The 17878-nt window shown below is 40.5% G+C and overlaps 2 protein-coding genes across 2 annotated transcripts; one reads left to right on the top strand and one right to left on the bottom strand.

Annotated features, from left to right (window-relative positions):
* Positions 1-2305: 2305 nt before the first annotated feature.
* Positions 2306-10445, top strand: itm2ca (integral membrane protein 2Ca). The gene is made up of 6 exons (XM_061720248.1): positions 2306-2469; positions 4532-4675; positions 5027-5215; positions 5742-5852; positions 9148-9298; positions 9382-10445. The coding sequence occupies exons 1-6, from the start codon at positions 2383-2385 to the stop codon at positions 9471-9473; spliced, it is 774 nt and encodes a 257-aa protein (XP_061576232.1). The 5' UTR covers positions 2306-2382; the 3' UTR covers positions 9474-10445.
* A 3045-nt stretch (positions 10446-13490) lies between these two features.
* lpar5b (lysophosphatidic acid receptor 5b) lies at positions 13491-14617 on the bottom strand. Its single transcript, XM_061720247.1, has one exon. It carries the CDS (start codon positions 14600-14602, stop codon positions 13748-13750), a length of 855 nt encoding a protein of 284 aa, XP_061576231.1. The 5' UTR covers positions 14603-14617; the 3' UTR covers positions 13491-13747.
* Positions 14618-17878: the final 3261 nt, after the last annotated feature.

Below are 17878 nucleotides of genomic sequence, written 5' to 3'. Positions count from 1 at the left end.
ATTTCATGAAGAACATAGGAATTGTGTCAATTCTTGTAAACAGCATGTCACCTAAAAGGCTATTAGGCTAAATCCTTTATTGTATTGTTTATTATTTATGTGCACTTTTTCTCACGCAAAACTACATTTGTACACGACATGTAGAGTTGATGAAATATAAATGAATACTGAACTTATGAAAACATATTTTATCTAAATATTTTTTTTTTTTTTTTATTGAGCATTTTAGAGATTTAGAACATACAGACATTCAGCTAAAAATGTATACACAAAAACGTATGCAATACACAAAAACTTGTGCAATACAGTATACAATATAAAATTATATATATGTATAAATGAATAAAATAAAAATATCTATAAAATTAATTTAGCTTAATCAAGCGAGACAGAAAAAAAGTCTCTATAATATGACAATGTGTGTTTGCTCTTTTGGTTTGACATAAGTTTAAGGGAGTCTATATATAAATTAAAATCTCCAAGGAAAGCATTGAAATTTGGGGGTGATTTTGAGAATTTTGCTTTGTGTATATGAAATTATTTGATCTATATGTGAACGAGCTCAAACTGAAGGACGATGCAGACTGTAAACATGGATACGGTTGCTTAGTGACCATACTATATCTCTGTAGGGGAGCTGTATGACCTATAACCCCTATAATACACATAACAGACTACACATTTGACCTCCAAAATATGACAATAAAGGCTTTAAATGGCGTGTAGGGTCACAAAAAATGACGGTAGATGTACTGCATATTCTGCTTCCCTGAGGTTCATTACAAATTGTAAACCATTGACACATCACTGTGAGTTCTACTCTCGGGTTGGATGGTCTTCTCTGGCCACCCCAAGTCATTGGTATACTTGTATATATAAGGCAATGCTTGGTCTGCTGCTTTCTTACATCTGCTCCTTGATTGTACAGAGAAGTCCTGGTTCTTACTCTTTCCGTTCACAAGACTATACCTGTTGCTTTCTGTTCCTTTTGCCCGTACTGAACTGGGCAAAAGAGCCTTTGTTTATTCTGCTCCTTCAGCCTGGAACACATTACAAAATGACTGGAGGCTAACAGGGTTCATTTCTTTGAGTACTTTTAAATCTAAATTGAAAATACTTGAGGCCGACTCCATTACATGTACCCAGTACTCGAGTTGTAAAAAACAATCAGGGGGGATGGTGGATTTTATCATATGGGGACAGATAATTTGTGCTGATTACAAATAATATAATATATTACAAATAATAGCACTGACCAAAACAGCTGCAGAAATACTGCAGGAATGAATAGCAGCAGTTAAATGCAGCCTTCTGTAAGCTTTAAATATCCACTGGGCTTACATAAAATACATCAAAACACAACAATAAAAAACAGTTTTCTGAACTTATCAATATGACTCTGTCCTTCACAGGATAAGTAAAATGGATCACTGCAAAAACTCAAAATCTTAACAAGAATATTTGTCTTATTTCTAGTTAAAATGTCTGATTTTAGTAAAGAAATCTCATTACACTTAAAACAAGACTCATCACTGGAAAAAACAACAATTTTCACCTGTTTCAAGTAGATTTTCACTTGAAATAAGTAGAAAAATCTGCCAGTGGAACAAGATTTTTTTGCTTGTAATGAGAAGATAAATATTGTCCCACCGGCAGATTTCCCTACTTATTTCAAGTGAAAATTTACTTGAAACAGGTGAACATTGTCAAATAAGTTATTTTTCTGGTGATGACTCTAAATGTTGAAATAGCAGTAAAACCACATTCATTGATGAAATGACATAAGGAATGGAAAGGAGGGATGGCAGTTTTACAGGGGGGATGATATTGACTGTTTTTATTTCAGGGGGGATGCCATCCCCCCTCATCCCCCCTCAACTCCAGTACTGCATGTACCTGTTTTTTGAGATTTGCTTTCTTTTTTTAATTTAATTTTAATTGTATTTTATCTGTTGGGGTTTTATCTGTCATTTGTAACTCTGTGTAACTAAGTGTTGTAATTGCTGCTGCCTATCTTGGCCCGGTCTCCCTTGGAAAAGAGGTTTTTGATCTCAATGGGATCTTCCTGGTTAAATAAAGGTTAAATAAATAAAATAAAAGATGTGTGTGACCACAGTGAGAATAACAAACAAAGTGGGCTTTAAGGGGCGGTGAGGGGGGAGGGCACTTCCGGTCGCTGCAGACTCATTTATAGTTCCGCGTTACACCAACGCAGAGCCCACGGCGTAGTGTACGGCGGCGACGCGCACCGTACGGCGTAGGCTCTGCGTCGATTTAACGCGGAACCACAATTCAGGCTTATACCAGCCAGAGTCCCGGCAGGCAGGCGAGCAGAGACGAGGACGAGGACCAGGAGAGCAGTTATTATCCGTGACAGGAGCCATGGTGAAGATCAGCTTCCAGGCCGTGGCGGGGCAGAAGCTGGAGAAGGATGGAGACAAGACGGAGATCCTGATCCCCCACTCGCTGGTGAGTGTCTGCGGTTGCAGCTGGTCTGCAGCTGGATGCAGCTGGATGCAGGTGGACGAGCTGCAGCGCTTTGTCCGGGCTGACTAACGCAGACTGCTCATGCATTTATCTACACGAGATGTTTATCCCTCTAATGCTCTTTTATTTTTTTGAATAAGCGGCTTGCAATCATTATAAAACAAAGCCCCCCCATCCCACGAATACATGGCTCTGGCTGGCAAAATGGCAGATGGGTTGTTGTGGTCTGCAGCGCTCGCAGGGTTATTTGTCACAGCTGCAGGCAGGCAGGCAGGCGGAGCAGTGCGGAAGTTTGCTGTGGCAGCATCATCATCCCTGCACTGGCAGGACTGGAGGACCTGGGCTGGGGGAGAGGCTGCACTGGCAGTAACTGGTGCTGATCTGACTGGCTGGAGCAGGCCCATGTCAGGCTCTCAGCTGGTGCAGATACAAATATTGTGCTGGATCTACTTACAAAAAATAAGTCAACTTTTTGCATGAGATTATTATGTAGATCAAGAAAGACTAGTCTTTGTATAAAATACTTCATTTTTTGTATGTAAATAATACATTTTGCAAGTACAGTCAACTTAATTGTGTTAAGTTTACCAAATCAAAATTAAGTTGACTTTACTTGCAAATGAATTTTGTACATAACTAAAAATTAAGTAGTTACAAAGATTTCTTGATCTACAGGACTGTCTCAGAAAATTACAATATTGTGATAAAGTTCTTTATTTTCTGTAAAAAAGATTAAGATTAGGATTCCCAGAATATTCTAATTTTTTGAGATAGGATATTTGAGTTTTATTAAGCTGTAAGCCATGATCAGCAATATTAAAATAATAAAAGGCTTGCAATATTTCAATTGATTTGTAATGAATCCAGAATGTATGACATTTTTGTTTTTGTAATTGCATTACAGAAAATCACAATATTCTAATTTTCTGAGACAGTCCTGTGCATAAAAATCTCATGCGAAAAAGTTGCCTTAATTTTTAAGTAGATCAAGCAAGATATTTTCTACTGTGGTGTTCTACTTAAACAAATAAAGCATGTTTCATCTAAACGTTGGTCAATCTGCCCAATAGATTAAAATTGTTAAAGGAAAAGTAAATACAACAAGATCATTGCTTGTTGTTTGTGTGTAAATGAAAAGATTGCCTGGGATTACATAAATACTGCTTGTTAAGGAAAAATACACAATGTCTTGTTTTTTGAACAAATGCAGATTAAGTTCAAAACTAGATGTATTCATGTAAAGCAACAAACTTCATTTTTAATTGCTAATATCACAGATTTAAATATGTTATATTAACATGTGCTTAGATTTACACACACACACACACACACACACACACACACACACACACAGTGTTGTTATGCACCTTTTATCTGCAAATGCTTGCATGAAAGCAGCGTTAAACATGGATCCACTGCCCTGACACGAGGCATAGATGTACCTGACACTATCTGACAAGCCTTCAAGCCTTCTACGTCTCTAGTTATCATTTCTCTTTGTTATCCAAGAGAGACGCATGATTTCTTCTGTCATAGCTCTGGCTAATAATAGCATCCTTTTTTTCTTTTTTTGTTGCCTCTTATCGCTTTTCAAAAGATAATTTTTACCTTCCAGAGTCGCTCAGCGGAGCAGCTACAAAAAGCACTGAGCCACTTTCCTGTTAGTCATTATTGCTGTAAATGGAGGCACACGCTGAGCATCTTCCTTCTGTGTGTAGTACCACTCTGCCCACACGAGTTGGGTGCGTGGCACTAGCAGACGGACTGCGAGACTGGAGGCGTGTGGGGAGATTACTTACCAACTGTGCCAAGCTTTCGTTAGCACATCCTTCCTCCGACTGGGTCCAGTACTACTAATTCCTGTATGCGATGCTGTCTTACCTTTTTTTTATGCCACTTTCTTTTTCACTAGTACATTTATTCAGATTATTGTAGCTGCTCATCATAGTGAAGTTGAGTAAGCTGAATGAATGTGGTCTGGGAACTTCCTTCCATGCTTTTTTTTTTTTTAAGTATTAATATGTGTGTTGTATTTATTTTTAAGGATGAAGAGGAGTTGGTTCTGCCACTGCGGCCCAAGAAATCTCCCCTTAATGGCCTGTGCTGCCTGACATTTGGCCTGGTGGTCTTCATGGCTGGTCTGGTCATGGCCTCCATCTATGTCTACCGCTACTACTTCATACCTCATGTAAGATTATACGTCGTCAGCCTTCCTGTTTCATATTGTGAAATTCTGTCCCCCCTTTTGTGATTTTTCTTTCATTAGAATGCTGTGGGCAACAAAAGGTGCATTCATCCTAATGCTATTTTTGTGTGTGTGTGTGTGTGTGTGTGTGTGTGTGTGTGTGTGTGTGTGTGTGTGTGTGTGTGTGTGTGTGTGTGTGTGTGTGTGTGTGTGTGTGTGTGTGTGTGTGTGTGTGTGTGTGTGTGTGTGTGTGTGTGTGTGTGTGTGTGTGTGTGTGTGTGTGTGTGTGTGTGTGTGTGTGTGTGTGTGTGTGTGTGTGTGTGTGTGTGTGTGTGTGTGTGTGTGTTTGCACAGATCCCAGAGGAGAATCTGTTCCACTGCAGGGTGCTTTATGAAGACTCTGTGTATGCCCCGCTGCGTGGGCGCCAGGAGCTTGAGGAAAATGTTGGCATCTACCTGGCTGATAACTACGAGAAGATCACCGTACCTGTACCTCACTTTGGAGGCAGTGACCCAGCTGACATTATCCACGACTTTTACAGGGTGAGGACGAATGCAGATGCTCTCCCTGACGCATTCCCAAGCCAAAAAAGAAATATCATCTTTACCTCAAGTCCTGGCCCTTGTCAAGGCATCTGGAAGGTTCCCAGACCAGATGCCCCCAAAATACTCGATTGTTCACCTCAGTTGGCTCAAAAAGGGCCAATATGAAAGGGACTGCCGCTCCTTGATGACTGTGCTCCCCACCCTGTACCTGAATATGAGTCCAGCTACTCAGAGCGTTTATAAAAAGCCTCATTCTTCCTGTCTCTGAATATAGTAGATGAGCATAAGTGAAGGTTTGAACACAGAATAACATGTAATTGTACATGTTTGCCTTTTGGTTGGTTCTTTCTTCCCCGTAACAGACTGGTACAATGTACTGGTGCAATGTGGTCTGGAGCAGAACCCTTGGCAATCCGACCCATGGCTGCTGGACCTGGTTTCTGGGAAGAAATGGAATGTCAAAAATGGAAAACAGTCATTAATTTGTAGAAGTGTTCATTGTTAATCTTCTTTTCTCTTCCAGGGCCTGACTGCCTATCATGACATTGCTCTGAACAAGTGCTACGTGATTGAGCTCAATACCACCATTGTGATGCCTCCGCGCAACCTCTGGGAGCTTCTTATCAATGTCAAGGTAACACAACTTCCATCCCAAAAGAAAGGGTGTATTGCAGGATTCCTTTGAAGTGGTTAAAGGTAGCCAAGGATACTGCCCTCGGCCCCCGTCCCTCACTTTGCTATGAGACCAGTCTTCTCTTAGGCCTTTATTCACCAAAGCACTTCCAGCACTATTTTAGAGCAAGTGGCCAAACTCAGAATCAGTTTTTGCTTTTTTGACGGCTGGCTGCGAAGAGAGCAGTGCTCCAGTGCCAGGAAAGCTGGCCTAAGAGTTCTATATGTACATGTGACTGATACATGGTTATTTGGTGCACTGCAGAGACGACTATTTAAGAAGATGAAGCCAGCAGACACTGACAGAAAGTCGAATTGTTGGCTTAATCCAACCGGTATCGTATTTTTAAAAGCACCTTAGCAGGGCTGTAGTCAAACTGAATGGAAGCTCTTGAGATCGAGCTATTAGTGCCAGATACTGCTGTCCTAATCCGAGTTATTCCGGCATTTATACGCAACCCACGCTTAGCCGAGCTAGCAACTGCCCCGGGAGTCCCTCTTCTGGAAGTGAGGACACCTGAAAGCCAGTAGGAGAAGAAGAAGACTAACAACAAAGAACTAACCAGAAGAATGCCAACGCAAAAGTGCGTGTGGCGCCACCTAGCATCACAGAGTCGAACGCATCTCACTCAATAATTCAATTGTCTTCTCGCACATGTATACTCCAGTTTAATCCTTAGCTAGATTGTTGCCAATAGCTCGATTTAGATGTGCATGTAACCACACTGTATGTTGTGATCAGAGGCGGGGACTGCAGGTCAGGATGCAGCTCCTGAAGCTCTGGCCTGCAAACATGCACAGAAGAGAAACGGAGGAGGGGGGGCAGACCAGCACAACAAACTACAAGAACAATGGAGAACACTAATTGGTTATGAGATATTTCTAATTAATACCTGAGGGTTGATCTGAAGAAAGGAAAGAATAATATAGAAATATTATTTTACTTGTAAAAAAGATAAGTAAATGTATACAGATCATTTTAGAAGGCAGGATGTTAAAATACGATAAAGTACGCAGAAATATAACTGCAGATAAATGTGTGCAGCATCGGTTGTTTGACCAGTAGTCAGCAATGAGTGAGCAAACTGAAAATGTAAACAGTGAAGTACAGTCACATGACATCCTGATGATTGTGAACTCCTATCAGCAGGTCAGGGGTCTGTCTGAGGTGGGGAAGACTTCTTTAGTCAGTAGGATTATCTTACCAAGCAAAACATTGTAACTGCCGTTGTTAAAGTCATGTTTGTTAATTTAGTTTTCATGAATTTCTTCTTTACCAGTTTGCCAGAGCATTTGGAAATGCTGGTTGGCACAGCAATGAGCACTGACCAACGCCATCCTCGACAACCTTTTATAAAGGCACACACACAACTTTCAAACAGTGATTTTGAAGGAAAACGCTATCTGTGTCATTTTAGAACTGGGGTCTTCTGCAGAAATGCAGAGTACAGTAAATGGTGTAATCTGGATCTCAGTGTGTGGAAACAATTTTTTGAAAATGTCCCAGAGTAGAACCAGCTCTGAACTGGTACCAGTTTAGCTGAAAAGCAACATCTGACTGGTCAGCCTTACTGAACAGACTCTGTAGTCCACGTTAGCTCTGTGGGGGCTCGTTTGAACTGACGTGTGTTCATGTGCTCTCAGCTGGCTCGGGCTGACTTTAATAACTTTAATGACTTTAATAACAACTGCTGGTAGCATAAAGAGGGAGAGTATAAAAGCCCGTATGCACGGCAACCTCTTTGTCAGTGACCTGGAGTTCACAGCACTTACTGCAAGACCAGCTCAAGCAGCATTTAGAGGAGGAGGAAAAGCGTATTTTTCTTTAAAATGAAATCTCTTCAAAGGAGACCTAGTGACTGCAGGAGTTGGTCCTGCTAGCGAGCAAGACGGCTGTTGTCGTGCAGCTTTGCAGCAGTTGATTCTGGGTACAGCACAGGATCTTTGAGTGCCCTGCCACGTCAGCCAGGCTCTGCCGTGTGTTCAGTGGTCCGTGCTCTGGTGGTGAACTGGTGGTGACCTGGTGGTGACCTGGTGGTGACCTGGTGGTGAACTGGTGGTGAACTGGTGGTGAACTGCCATCGTCGTCACAGGAACACTGTGATGACGCATGGACATGACCGGAGTAATCGATGACCCGTCTGGGGGTCTGAAGGTCTCTGCAGATCTTCATGGATGTAACCCAGCAATCCCGCTGCCTCTGCTGGTTATCAGTAGTCCCAAGATAGTTTTTTTTTTTTGCATAGTCTTAGGGATGGGCGGTATGGACAAAAAAATGTATCACGATAATTTCTGGCATTTAACCCAATAACGATAAAAAAAATACCAATACAAAAAGTGTCATCAATGGGAATATTTCTTTCTTTCTTTCTTTCTTTCTTTCTTTCTTTCTTTCTTTCTTTCTTTCTTTCTTTCTTTCTTTCTTTCTTTCTTTCTTTCTTTCTTTCTTTCTTTCTTTCTTTCTTTCTTTCAGACTCATTTCTTTCTTTCTTTCTTTCTTTCTTTCTTTCTTTCTTTCTTTCTTTCTTTCTTTCTTTCTTTCTTTCTTTCTTTCTTTCTTTCTTTCTTTCTTTCAGACTCATTTCTTTCTTTCTTTCAGGCTCATTTCTTTCTTTCTTTCTTTCTTTCTTTCTTTCTTTCTTTCTTTCTTTCTTTCTTTCTTTCAGACTCATTTCTTTCTTTCTTTCTTTCTTTCTTTCTTTCTTTCATTCTTTCTTTCTGGCTCATTTCTTTCTTTCTTTCTTTCTTTCTTTCTTTCTTTCTTTCTTTCTTTCTTTCAGACTCATTTCTTTCTTTCTTTCTTTCTTTCTTTCTTTCTTTCTTTCTTTCTTTCTTTCTTTCTTTCTTTCTTTCTTTCTTTCTTTCTTTCTTTCTTTCTTTCTTTCAGACTCATTTCTTTCTTTCTTTCAGGCTCATTTCTTTCTTTCTTTCTTTCTTTCTTTCTTTCTTTCTTTCTTTCTTTCTTTCAGACTCATTTCTTTCTTTCTTTCTTTCTTTCTTTCTTTCTTTCTTTCTTTCTTTCATTCTTTCTTTCTGGCTCATTTCTTTCTTTCTTTCTTTCTTTCTTTCTTTCTTTCTTTCTTTCTTTCTTTCTTTCTCATTTCCTCAATTTATCGTTTTTACCGTGAGATACAAATTCTTACCGTGGGGAATTTTTTTGACGGTTTATCGTGAACGGTAAAATATCACCCATTCCTACATAGTCGTAATGTTTGTGTCCCATTGCACTTGTTATTGTTTTTGCCTGTCTCTTGCAGAAGGGAACGTACCTGCCTCAGACTTACATCATCCACGAAGAGATGGTGGTGACGGGCAAAGTGCACAACATGCATCAGCTGGGACCTTTCATCTACCGGCTCTGCAACGGGAAGGACACGTACCGCCTCAGCCGCCGCATCGCCCGCAGACGTACGTTGGAATGAGTCGCATCCAGAGTCTAGTCCTCCAGACAAAGTCCCATGGCTGATCTCCTCTCTGTGTTTCCCTCACAGGCATCAACAAGCGAGAGGCGAAGGACTGCCACCACATCCGCCACTTTGAGAATACATTTGTGGTGGAGACGGTTATCTGCGACGAAGCGTGAACACAATGGTGTGAGCGCCCCCACCGACTAGCACATCTCCAGTCACCTCCCCAGCCACTGTAGCACTCTCCTGTAGATGTGATCATGTCTGAATTGCACTTTATCGTGATTTTGATTTCCCTTTGTAAAAGATTTTTCTCTTATTGCGGTTCCCCTTATTGCCACCGTGTTTTTGTTCTATGTTCCGTCGGTGGTATTTACCCCAAAGTGTGACACAATACAACGTTGTTGGTTCAGTCACAGGATTTTCCATGTAGCAAATCCTTAAGCCAATAATAAAGCATCATTTCAAGACCTGTCCTCTTCGGGGATTTGTATGAAGGTTACTGTCTCCATGTGTTGTCAAGGTGACCGTTTGTTGTTTCTTTTTCCGCAGTCCTTGAGGTTACTTTGTACTAACAGTTATCTGTGCTCAGTGGAGGTCTTGTTTCTTTATGGATTTACTGCACACGCAGTATGTTTTGTCTATTGTGCAATGTAACTGTATAGCTGCCGATGACTAGTTGCCTGCTTGCATCATCTCTTGCTTGCATCATCTTTTGCCTCCTTGTTCCTCTCTTTTGTGATCTTATCAAAACACTACCACGATGTAGAAGTGAAGGCTGCTTCCAGTCTTCAGATTCCTTTTAATTTAAATCATTTTCCATCTCTGAACCATTTCAAGACCATTATGTTTCAGATGCTCTCATTTGTTGACCCCCAACCCCCCTGCCACCCCCCACTACATATATAAAACATTTTACAAACGTGTTTGCCTTTGCATGTGTTCATCGATGAGAGTGACGCGGCACTCTTAGAATGTTTTGTAAAACGTTTAAAGCCTTAGTCCAGAGTCAGAAATTGGACTAAAGTCAATACATTTAAAAAGGGAGCATATTATTGACATGTTAAAAATGTAGAACAAATCAACTTTTATCTGTATATTTTGCCTGTCTGTGAATAAAGTAAGGAAAAAAAATAAAGGCTGAATTGAAAGTCTGTTGGTTCTTTAAAAAAAAAAAGATTTGTTGTCACAAATTTTGGTTAAAGTGAGAGTCTGCAGTGCCACCAGCTGGACGATGTAATATCAGCAAATTATTTGATTTGCTCATAATGGTTGAAACATGACACCTTGCTCTTTACTTTCTATTCTGTTTTCTGCACATACAATAAATATAAAGTCTTCTGTGGTAAGAGAAGACTTTTCTTGGCACTTTCCTTCTCTTGGCATGATTCTGCATTTATAATGTCAGAATGATGAGGAAGGAGGATGTCTGGCGATGAAGGTGTGGAGATGTTGAAAGCTTCACAAAAAACTCACAATTGGAGCTTGAATTATAAACAGAGAATTTTTGTCCAGAAAGATCCTCTCGCTTTTAGTTTTATGCACTTCTGTCTCTGATAGGTTTTTTTTTTAAGCAACTAATTCTTCAATTGTTGTCTTCTGTTAATATATATATGCCAGAAACATATGCCTGTTCTACAACAAGACAACAATGAATTATTCATAGCATATTAAAATCTCAACTGTTCGTGTCTGACTTCATCTTGATGATACTTGTGTCCTTGCATCAAAATGAAAATGTTTCACTTTGAAGATGGTTGGATGCTTTCACGTTTGAGCTATTTGTTGATGGAAAAGTAAGATGTGAGAGTGCTCTACTGGCTGTTTCACATGAATGACTCAATGTTTGTCTTCTTGAATACATATCCATTCATCCATCCATAACTACTTATTCCTACTCAGAGTCCCGGCTGTCTGCTGGAGCCTATCTGACTTCTCTGAGGGTGGAAGGCAGGGGTACTGTACATCCTGGACGGGTCACCAGTCCATCACAAGGTCACACATAAACATTTACACCCTCTCCAGAGGCAACAATAAAAAAAAAAAATACTCAGACAATAGAGGGTTTGATTTTGATTGAACTAACATGGCATTAAACGTCTTGACTCTACATCTTTCATTGACTGAAGTCTGAACCCATTGTCTTATTTCATTGTCATTCTACTGCAGCTCTTGGAGCGCCGGCGCTGATGTAGCAACAGTACCTCTTTTATTTGTGAGCGTGTGCATGTGTGTGGGGTCTCTCTGGATGTTCATGACAAAAAGCACCTCATGCTTCATTTGCTGTAGCAGTTACTCATAAATAACACAACAGCCTGAGTCACACAAAGGTTTTATAAGAGATAGAACATGTCAGAAAGTCAAACAACATCACAAATTCAAGCAATTAATACATAAATATATTATAATCTTTGTTACCAAATGTATGAAAATAGGACAATTTCATGTTTAATATTATTTCTTACACACAAAAAGGGAGGTTTTTCAGGTTTCAGAAGCTTGTGGGAAATGTGATAATTTACAAGAATGAAATCAGGCTCCTAACGATAGACGTGTCTGTGCATTAAAAATAAAGCTAAGACCAGGAGAAAATGAGCTGATCACAAAAGCAGGAGGGAATCTGACGATCCGACTCAAAGGTCCTGCCTTAACTCACCTCTCTTAATTTTAGTTTGATTGGTCCATTCAAGACACCAAACGTAAAAATGATAAGTGGTGGTGTTCAAGGCGTTGCATGCTGGGTCTCATAAATCACTTCTCTGGTCATGAGCAACACGTATTGAACCTTGACAGACTGAGCTGTTTCCTCATTTCACCAGATTAGAACCAAGTGACCAGTTTCACCCCTGAAATCTTAATTGCGTGCCGTCTCTGACCATTTCTCTTTCATCAAACTGAATGACGTGTTCATCACAGCTCTGGGCTTCAGTTCAGTTCAGGTGAATGAGAGGCTGCATAGAAACGTGTTGACGCGGGTTAACATAGCATCCTGCTCTGAAAAGAAAAGCCACTGCTGAGGAACCTTAAACCCGTACTGCTTTCGCGCCTCCATTCACTCCAAAGGTTTGATATGAATACTTTCCGTGGTAACTAGTCAGATTCCTCTGGACTCTTCTAGTCTGGCTCCCAGAGAAGAGGCTTCAAATTTGGTTACCGAAAAGAGGATGGATAAACTAACGATTGGTGCATTCATCTTTTACAGTGAGGATGAAATGATGTGACAGCCTATGAATGCACATTTATGTTCCTGTGGGAAGTTACTTAAATGCCATATTCTCTACAGAAAGGTAGATGAGACGATCAACACCTCTATTACGCGTGTCTAGTAGATATGAAGCTTCGTGCTTCAGACAAATCTTTGAGCTTTAGCTTTTCTGGGTGAAAAGGCTGGAAGCGGAGGGAAACAACTAATCTGGTTGCTAAATTGTTTTACAGAGTCATGAATTTGATTTTAGCTGTCCTTCAATAGAGCCAGATTAACTATTTACTCCTGCCTCACGTGTGTTGGGAATATTATGGAATACTGAAAATATTACAAATATGTAAAACAACAGGTGAAGTAAAGTATCACCTTTTGCTGACTTGAGTTTTTGTAGTAATGAGATCAGCTTCTTCATTCATGTTTTCTGTGTCGACATCAGAGTCTAAACTTTTCCTTTCTATGTTCTGCTGAAAAGTACCGTATTTTCTGGACTATAAGCCGCTACTTTTTTCATAGGTTTTCAACCATGCAGCTTATACAAAGGTGCAGCTATTCTGTGGATTTTTCTTCCACCGCTCGGGGCGCTCTAACCGGAATTAGAATCAAAACTAAGACAAAATAAATGCAAAGAAGAATACGCTACTTCTTCTTTAGCAGATAGAAGTAGGTAGAAGCAGATTTCAAACAGATAAATAGATAAATAAATACCGGTTATTTTCTCTTGGTTCTGTCCCGTTTTAATCAGCAAAGTTGCGGCGTGTTAAAAGACACTGTTAGGAAAGGATCTATTTAGGTACAAACATGTACATCATTTACAGTTCAAAATCCTTCTGTACATGTAGTAAATATCTAATCTAACAACAGAAATATCTGCGGCTTGCATATCTTTTTTTTTTAAATAGGTGCGGCTTGTATTAAGGTGCGGCTTGTATATCTTTTTTTAATAATTTTTTTAAAAATAGAGTGGGTGCGGCTTATACATGTATGCAGCTTATAGTCCAGAAAATACGGTAGTATGATTATCAAAATAGAATGTAATTCCCAGCATAACTCACCTATAGACAGACTATCTCCCTCTATTTACAATCATCAATAACATTATACTGAAAAAGCTGTTTTTTTGTTTGGAAAAAGAAAAACAAGAATCTCTTTTTTGAAGTTGCCCCCAAATGCTCCACTCAGACAAACAAGGAACAAACAAAAAAGGTCAAGGGTCAACTGTAAAATCCAATCGCTGATGAAGCCTCATCACAACTGTGAGTCGTTTGACTTCTGTCCTCTTGTCGTTTCCACGTCCTCTCCTTTCTTCCAGAAAGCATCAAGGGAAAAGTAATACAACAATGGATCCAGACAACAGTTGGCTGAAGCAAGGCAGATCACCGGCCTGAGCTGAATAATCTTAACTGATATCAGGCCGAGCGTCAGGGGGAGGAAACATATCGTGAACATGATCATGTTCATGACAAAGAGGACCATGACATTCATCTTGTTCTTCACCTTTGCAGAGTCACTGATATGATTGCGAAGAGTCCAAAATACCATTGCAGTGCACACGATGTTGACTGCCAGCATGAGGAAGATTGATGAAGTTGTGATATAGGAAGTCAGTGAATGCTTTGTTTGGTTACCCGTGGATTCAAAACAAGTGTTGCTTTGGTTCCTTAAATTCTTTACGTAATTCAGATTCTCAGGAATACTCATCGCCACCACGTACAGCCAAACGAGCACGGCCCCTTTCACAGCATTGGATGGGCTCCGGAGATGGCGTGACCTCAGAGGATAAACCACAGCCAGCAGCCGGTCCACGCTGATGAAGGTGATGAAGATGGAGCTGGAGCGGATGTTGCTGCGAAAGACCGTTGTGCTGAGAAGGCACGCCGTGTTTCCCAGATCCCATTCACCTGTGGCGTAAAAGTAGACTCTCAAGGGCAAGGTGATGACAAGCAGCAGGTCTGAGATCGCCAGGTTGACCATGAAGACGGCGCTGGGCGACTTGAGGTTGTGGTGACGGAGCAGGATCCAGAGCGCCAGGGCGTTGAGAGGCAGGCCGAGCGTGCTGATGCAGCCCAGGACGGCGGCGTAGAACAGATCTGCACCTGCCATGCTGTTGCCTCGGGTTAATCCGGCTTCAGATGAGAGTAGAATCTGTCAGCCGCTGAATGTCAGGGCTGAACCCGAGACTCCCTACTTCCTTCCTCTGCACGTTGTCTGTGTGAACTGAGAGAGGTTAGAAAGTAACAGGAACTTCACATGATTAAACAACAGTTGTGGTCTGGATGACGTGAATAAACCGAACAATTTTTTTAATAAAATAAGATGACTTTTAACAGCTCAGACCTGAACCTGTATTTTAACAAAGCAAACAGGTACACGCCTTCAGGCGGGCACACGGACCTGTATTGTAGTGATTTATACATCTCAGCCAGCAGCAAATTATTAGAAAATAATTGATTTTATTTATTTTTATTTATTTAACCTTTATTTAACCAGGCAAGCAATTTAAGAACACATTTCTTATTTACAAGTGCAGCCTAGGGGGGTAAGGGGAGGGAGCTAAGATGAAAAAAACAAAGTTATATAAATACACAAAAATACATTAAAACACAATACAAAAGATAAAACAATTAATCAAGTAAAACAGTCAGTATGCATGAAGGAGGACTAAAAGCAAGTGCAGGAGTCGGTTGTACTTAATAAAAGATGTAGTTTGAAGTTTGATGTAGTGAGTAGTGTAGTGTAGTGTACTATCTTGATGTAGTTTTTTTTATCACAGCTATGAGAAGACATATCCTGTGTTTACGGAAAATATGCTACTATGGAAGTAAGAATTTACCGCAAGCGATGAATAAAGTATATTCAATCAATTCAATTCAAGTAACATAAGGAAAAGATGTGGGCAGAGAGGTGTAAAAACGGCGTGGGCATGTCCCAAGATGACAATGCTGGGGCTCGTGGGAGTTGAAATTGTGACAGAATGGTTTGAAGAGCACGATGCACCATTTGTACAGATGATTTAACCTTTACTACGAGATACACAGAGCTGATGTCTTAACCCAACTGAGAATCTTTGTGGTGCGCTGGAGAGGAATTTTGACTTCCCCATCACCACAAGAACTTGGAGAATTTATTTATGAATTAAATTCTTAAGAGAAATACATTTTGTCACATTGCAAAAGACTATCAAAATAATGAATATAAAATAGATCCAACAGGATATTACAACGTGTGAACCTTCACCCAGACAATGTTGATAACGCGGTTGTCGATGTAGACGTTGCGATCTATGTCAGGGAATCGCGTACAATCGCAGTTCTGCTCTCTGTGGTAACATTACAGTCCTGACCTACTTACACTGCAGAAACACTCGTTTTTCTTTGTTTTGTTGTTTTTTTTCCAGAGAAGGTGACTGATGAAAAAGAACGAATGGAAAACTCTCTGCAGACACATTTGGCAGAACACGAGCAGAAAGGTCAACCTGCCCGTAATGTTTAATTCTTCCTTGTTACTGTTAAGATTTAAAGTCATACTCTTACTGTATTGGTGTATCTCCCACGTTGGTTCACTGATCCTGCCATAAAACAGAAAACTTCCCTTTGTTTCTTTCCTAATTATCAGACCCCTTTACAACCAGATGAGTTGTAAAGTTGAGCACAGCAATAAACACTATATCTATACAATGTTAGCACAACATTTTAAGTTTAGATTGTGTGCATCAATTTAAACGTACCTCCAATGCAGCCCATAATCTAATTAAAACGTCCCGTCTGGTTCTGTGATGTTTTTCAAGGTAAGTCTTTCAGTGTTTTACACACAACAGTTGTTCAAGGAGTTCCCCAGGGCTCTGTTCTTGGCCTGACACCATTCACTTAATATATTTTTCCGACAGTGAATGATTTATTTATTGCTATTCCAACTCTGGAATCGCTTCCACCACATCTCCACAACATCAACTCTTTTGGGCAGATTCTTCTCTGCAGCTTTGCTTCGGTTCATAGAGGTCTGCAGGTATTTGTTTATGCACAGCTTTTTTAAGGTCCTTGTAGAACATGCAGGACAGGGGCCCACGAGGACCAGGCATGAGAAACACTGGTTTAGGACAGGGGTGTTCAAACCTGGTCCGCAGGACCCCCTGTCCTGCATGTTTAGATGTCCCTGCTTCATTGCACCATGATAAAAATGACCTGATGACCAGGGTTGAAGACCCCTATAGAGCAGTGGTCCTCACTCCTGGTCCTCGAGGGCCGCTGTCCTGCATGTTTTTGATGTTTCCCTGCATCAACACACCTCATTCTAATTAGGGGTCATCACCAATCTTTCATCCAGGTCTGCACAGTTCTGTTGGTGACACAGTCCTCTGTATCAGGGAAACATCTAAGTAAAGGTAAAGGGGGGGGATCGAATGCACAACCTTTCAAATTCAGTGTGGACATTAACATCTTAAATTTTTGCTGGTCATTCAATTTTGCGATAACAGTGGCCCTTTGTATGCCTGCAATCTTGCAAAAGGCAGCATCTTGATTTTTTTACTGGCTATACACTTTTTCAAAAAGAGTGGCCAACACAATAGTGGCCCTTCCTCTTTGTAAGCTGCACCTTGCCGTGGTGGAGAGGCTTGAGTATTCCAATGATCCTGAGGGCTATGCCGGTGGGGATTTTAATTTATATCCCTGGCAAGTTTAACTAAGCCGGATAGGTAAAAGGGGAGGAGGCAGACAAAGCAGCGCCCTGGGCCTCCAGGTTGAGGGTTGGCCATGGGGATATCTAAGATTAAGATAGTAAGTAACCCTACTGAAAATATCAGGTTATGAGAGTAACATTTTCATGAATCCATGTTCTCGTAACAACAAACAATCTTACAAAATTCTCACTTTTCCGGGTATATACAAGTTTCTATATGATGTATCTCAAGAACCGTAATGGATACAGACATGTACTTGGTACCAAAATGTCCACAATACCTAAGTTTATATTCAACTTCAATATATTCATGGGGCTTAAAACCAAGGCATTTTGAGTTATAAAGGAAAAAACACATTTTTGGGTGGACATCTTGGATTTTGGGGCCGCCATCTTGGAATTTTGAGTGGCCTGTTCCCTAAAGAGTAGACCATATAATACATCCATGGAGTAGACCTTGGAGAGTATCTGCGCCAAATTTCATGCTTCTATACCAAAGTGAAGTATCGTTTCACTAATCTGCTTTACTAAAGGTATTCCACAGTATTCTACAGAGGAATTTCCCCTCACGCCCACACATCTCTACGTTGGTTTCTTACAAGATCTTTTGTTCAGATATAACTTTGTCAGTCTAAAGCAGTGTCTCCCAACCAGAGATCTCTGGGGGGGGCGCGGACTTTTTCTGCTTTGAGGATATGCAGT

This window comes from Cololabis saira, chromosome 4 (genome assembly GCF_033807715.1).
Source record: "Cololabis saira isolate AMF1-May2022 chromosome 4, fColSai1.1, whole genome shotgun sequence".
Taxonomy (NCBI): Eukaryota; Metazoa; Chordata; class Actinopteri; order Beloniformes; family Belonidae; genus Cololabis; species Cololabis saira.
The sequence above is the reverse complement of the archived record's forward strand: the minus strand, read 5'-3'. Positions and strand labels throughout refer to the sequence as shown.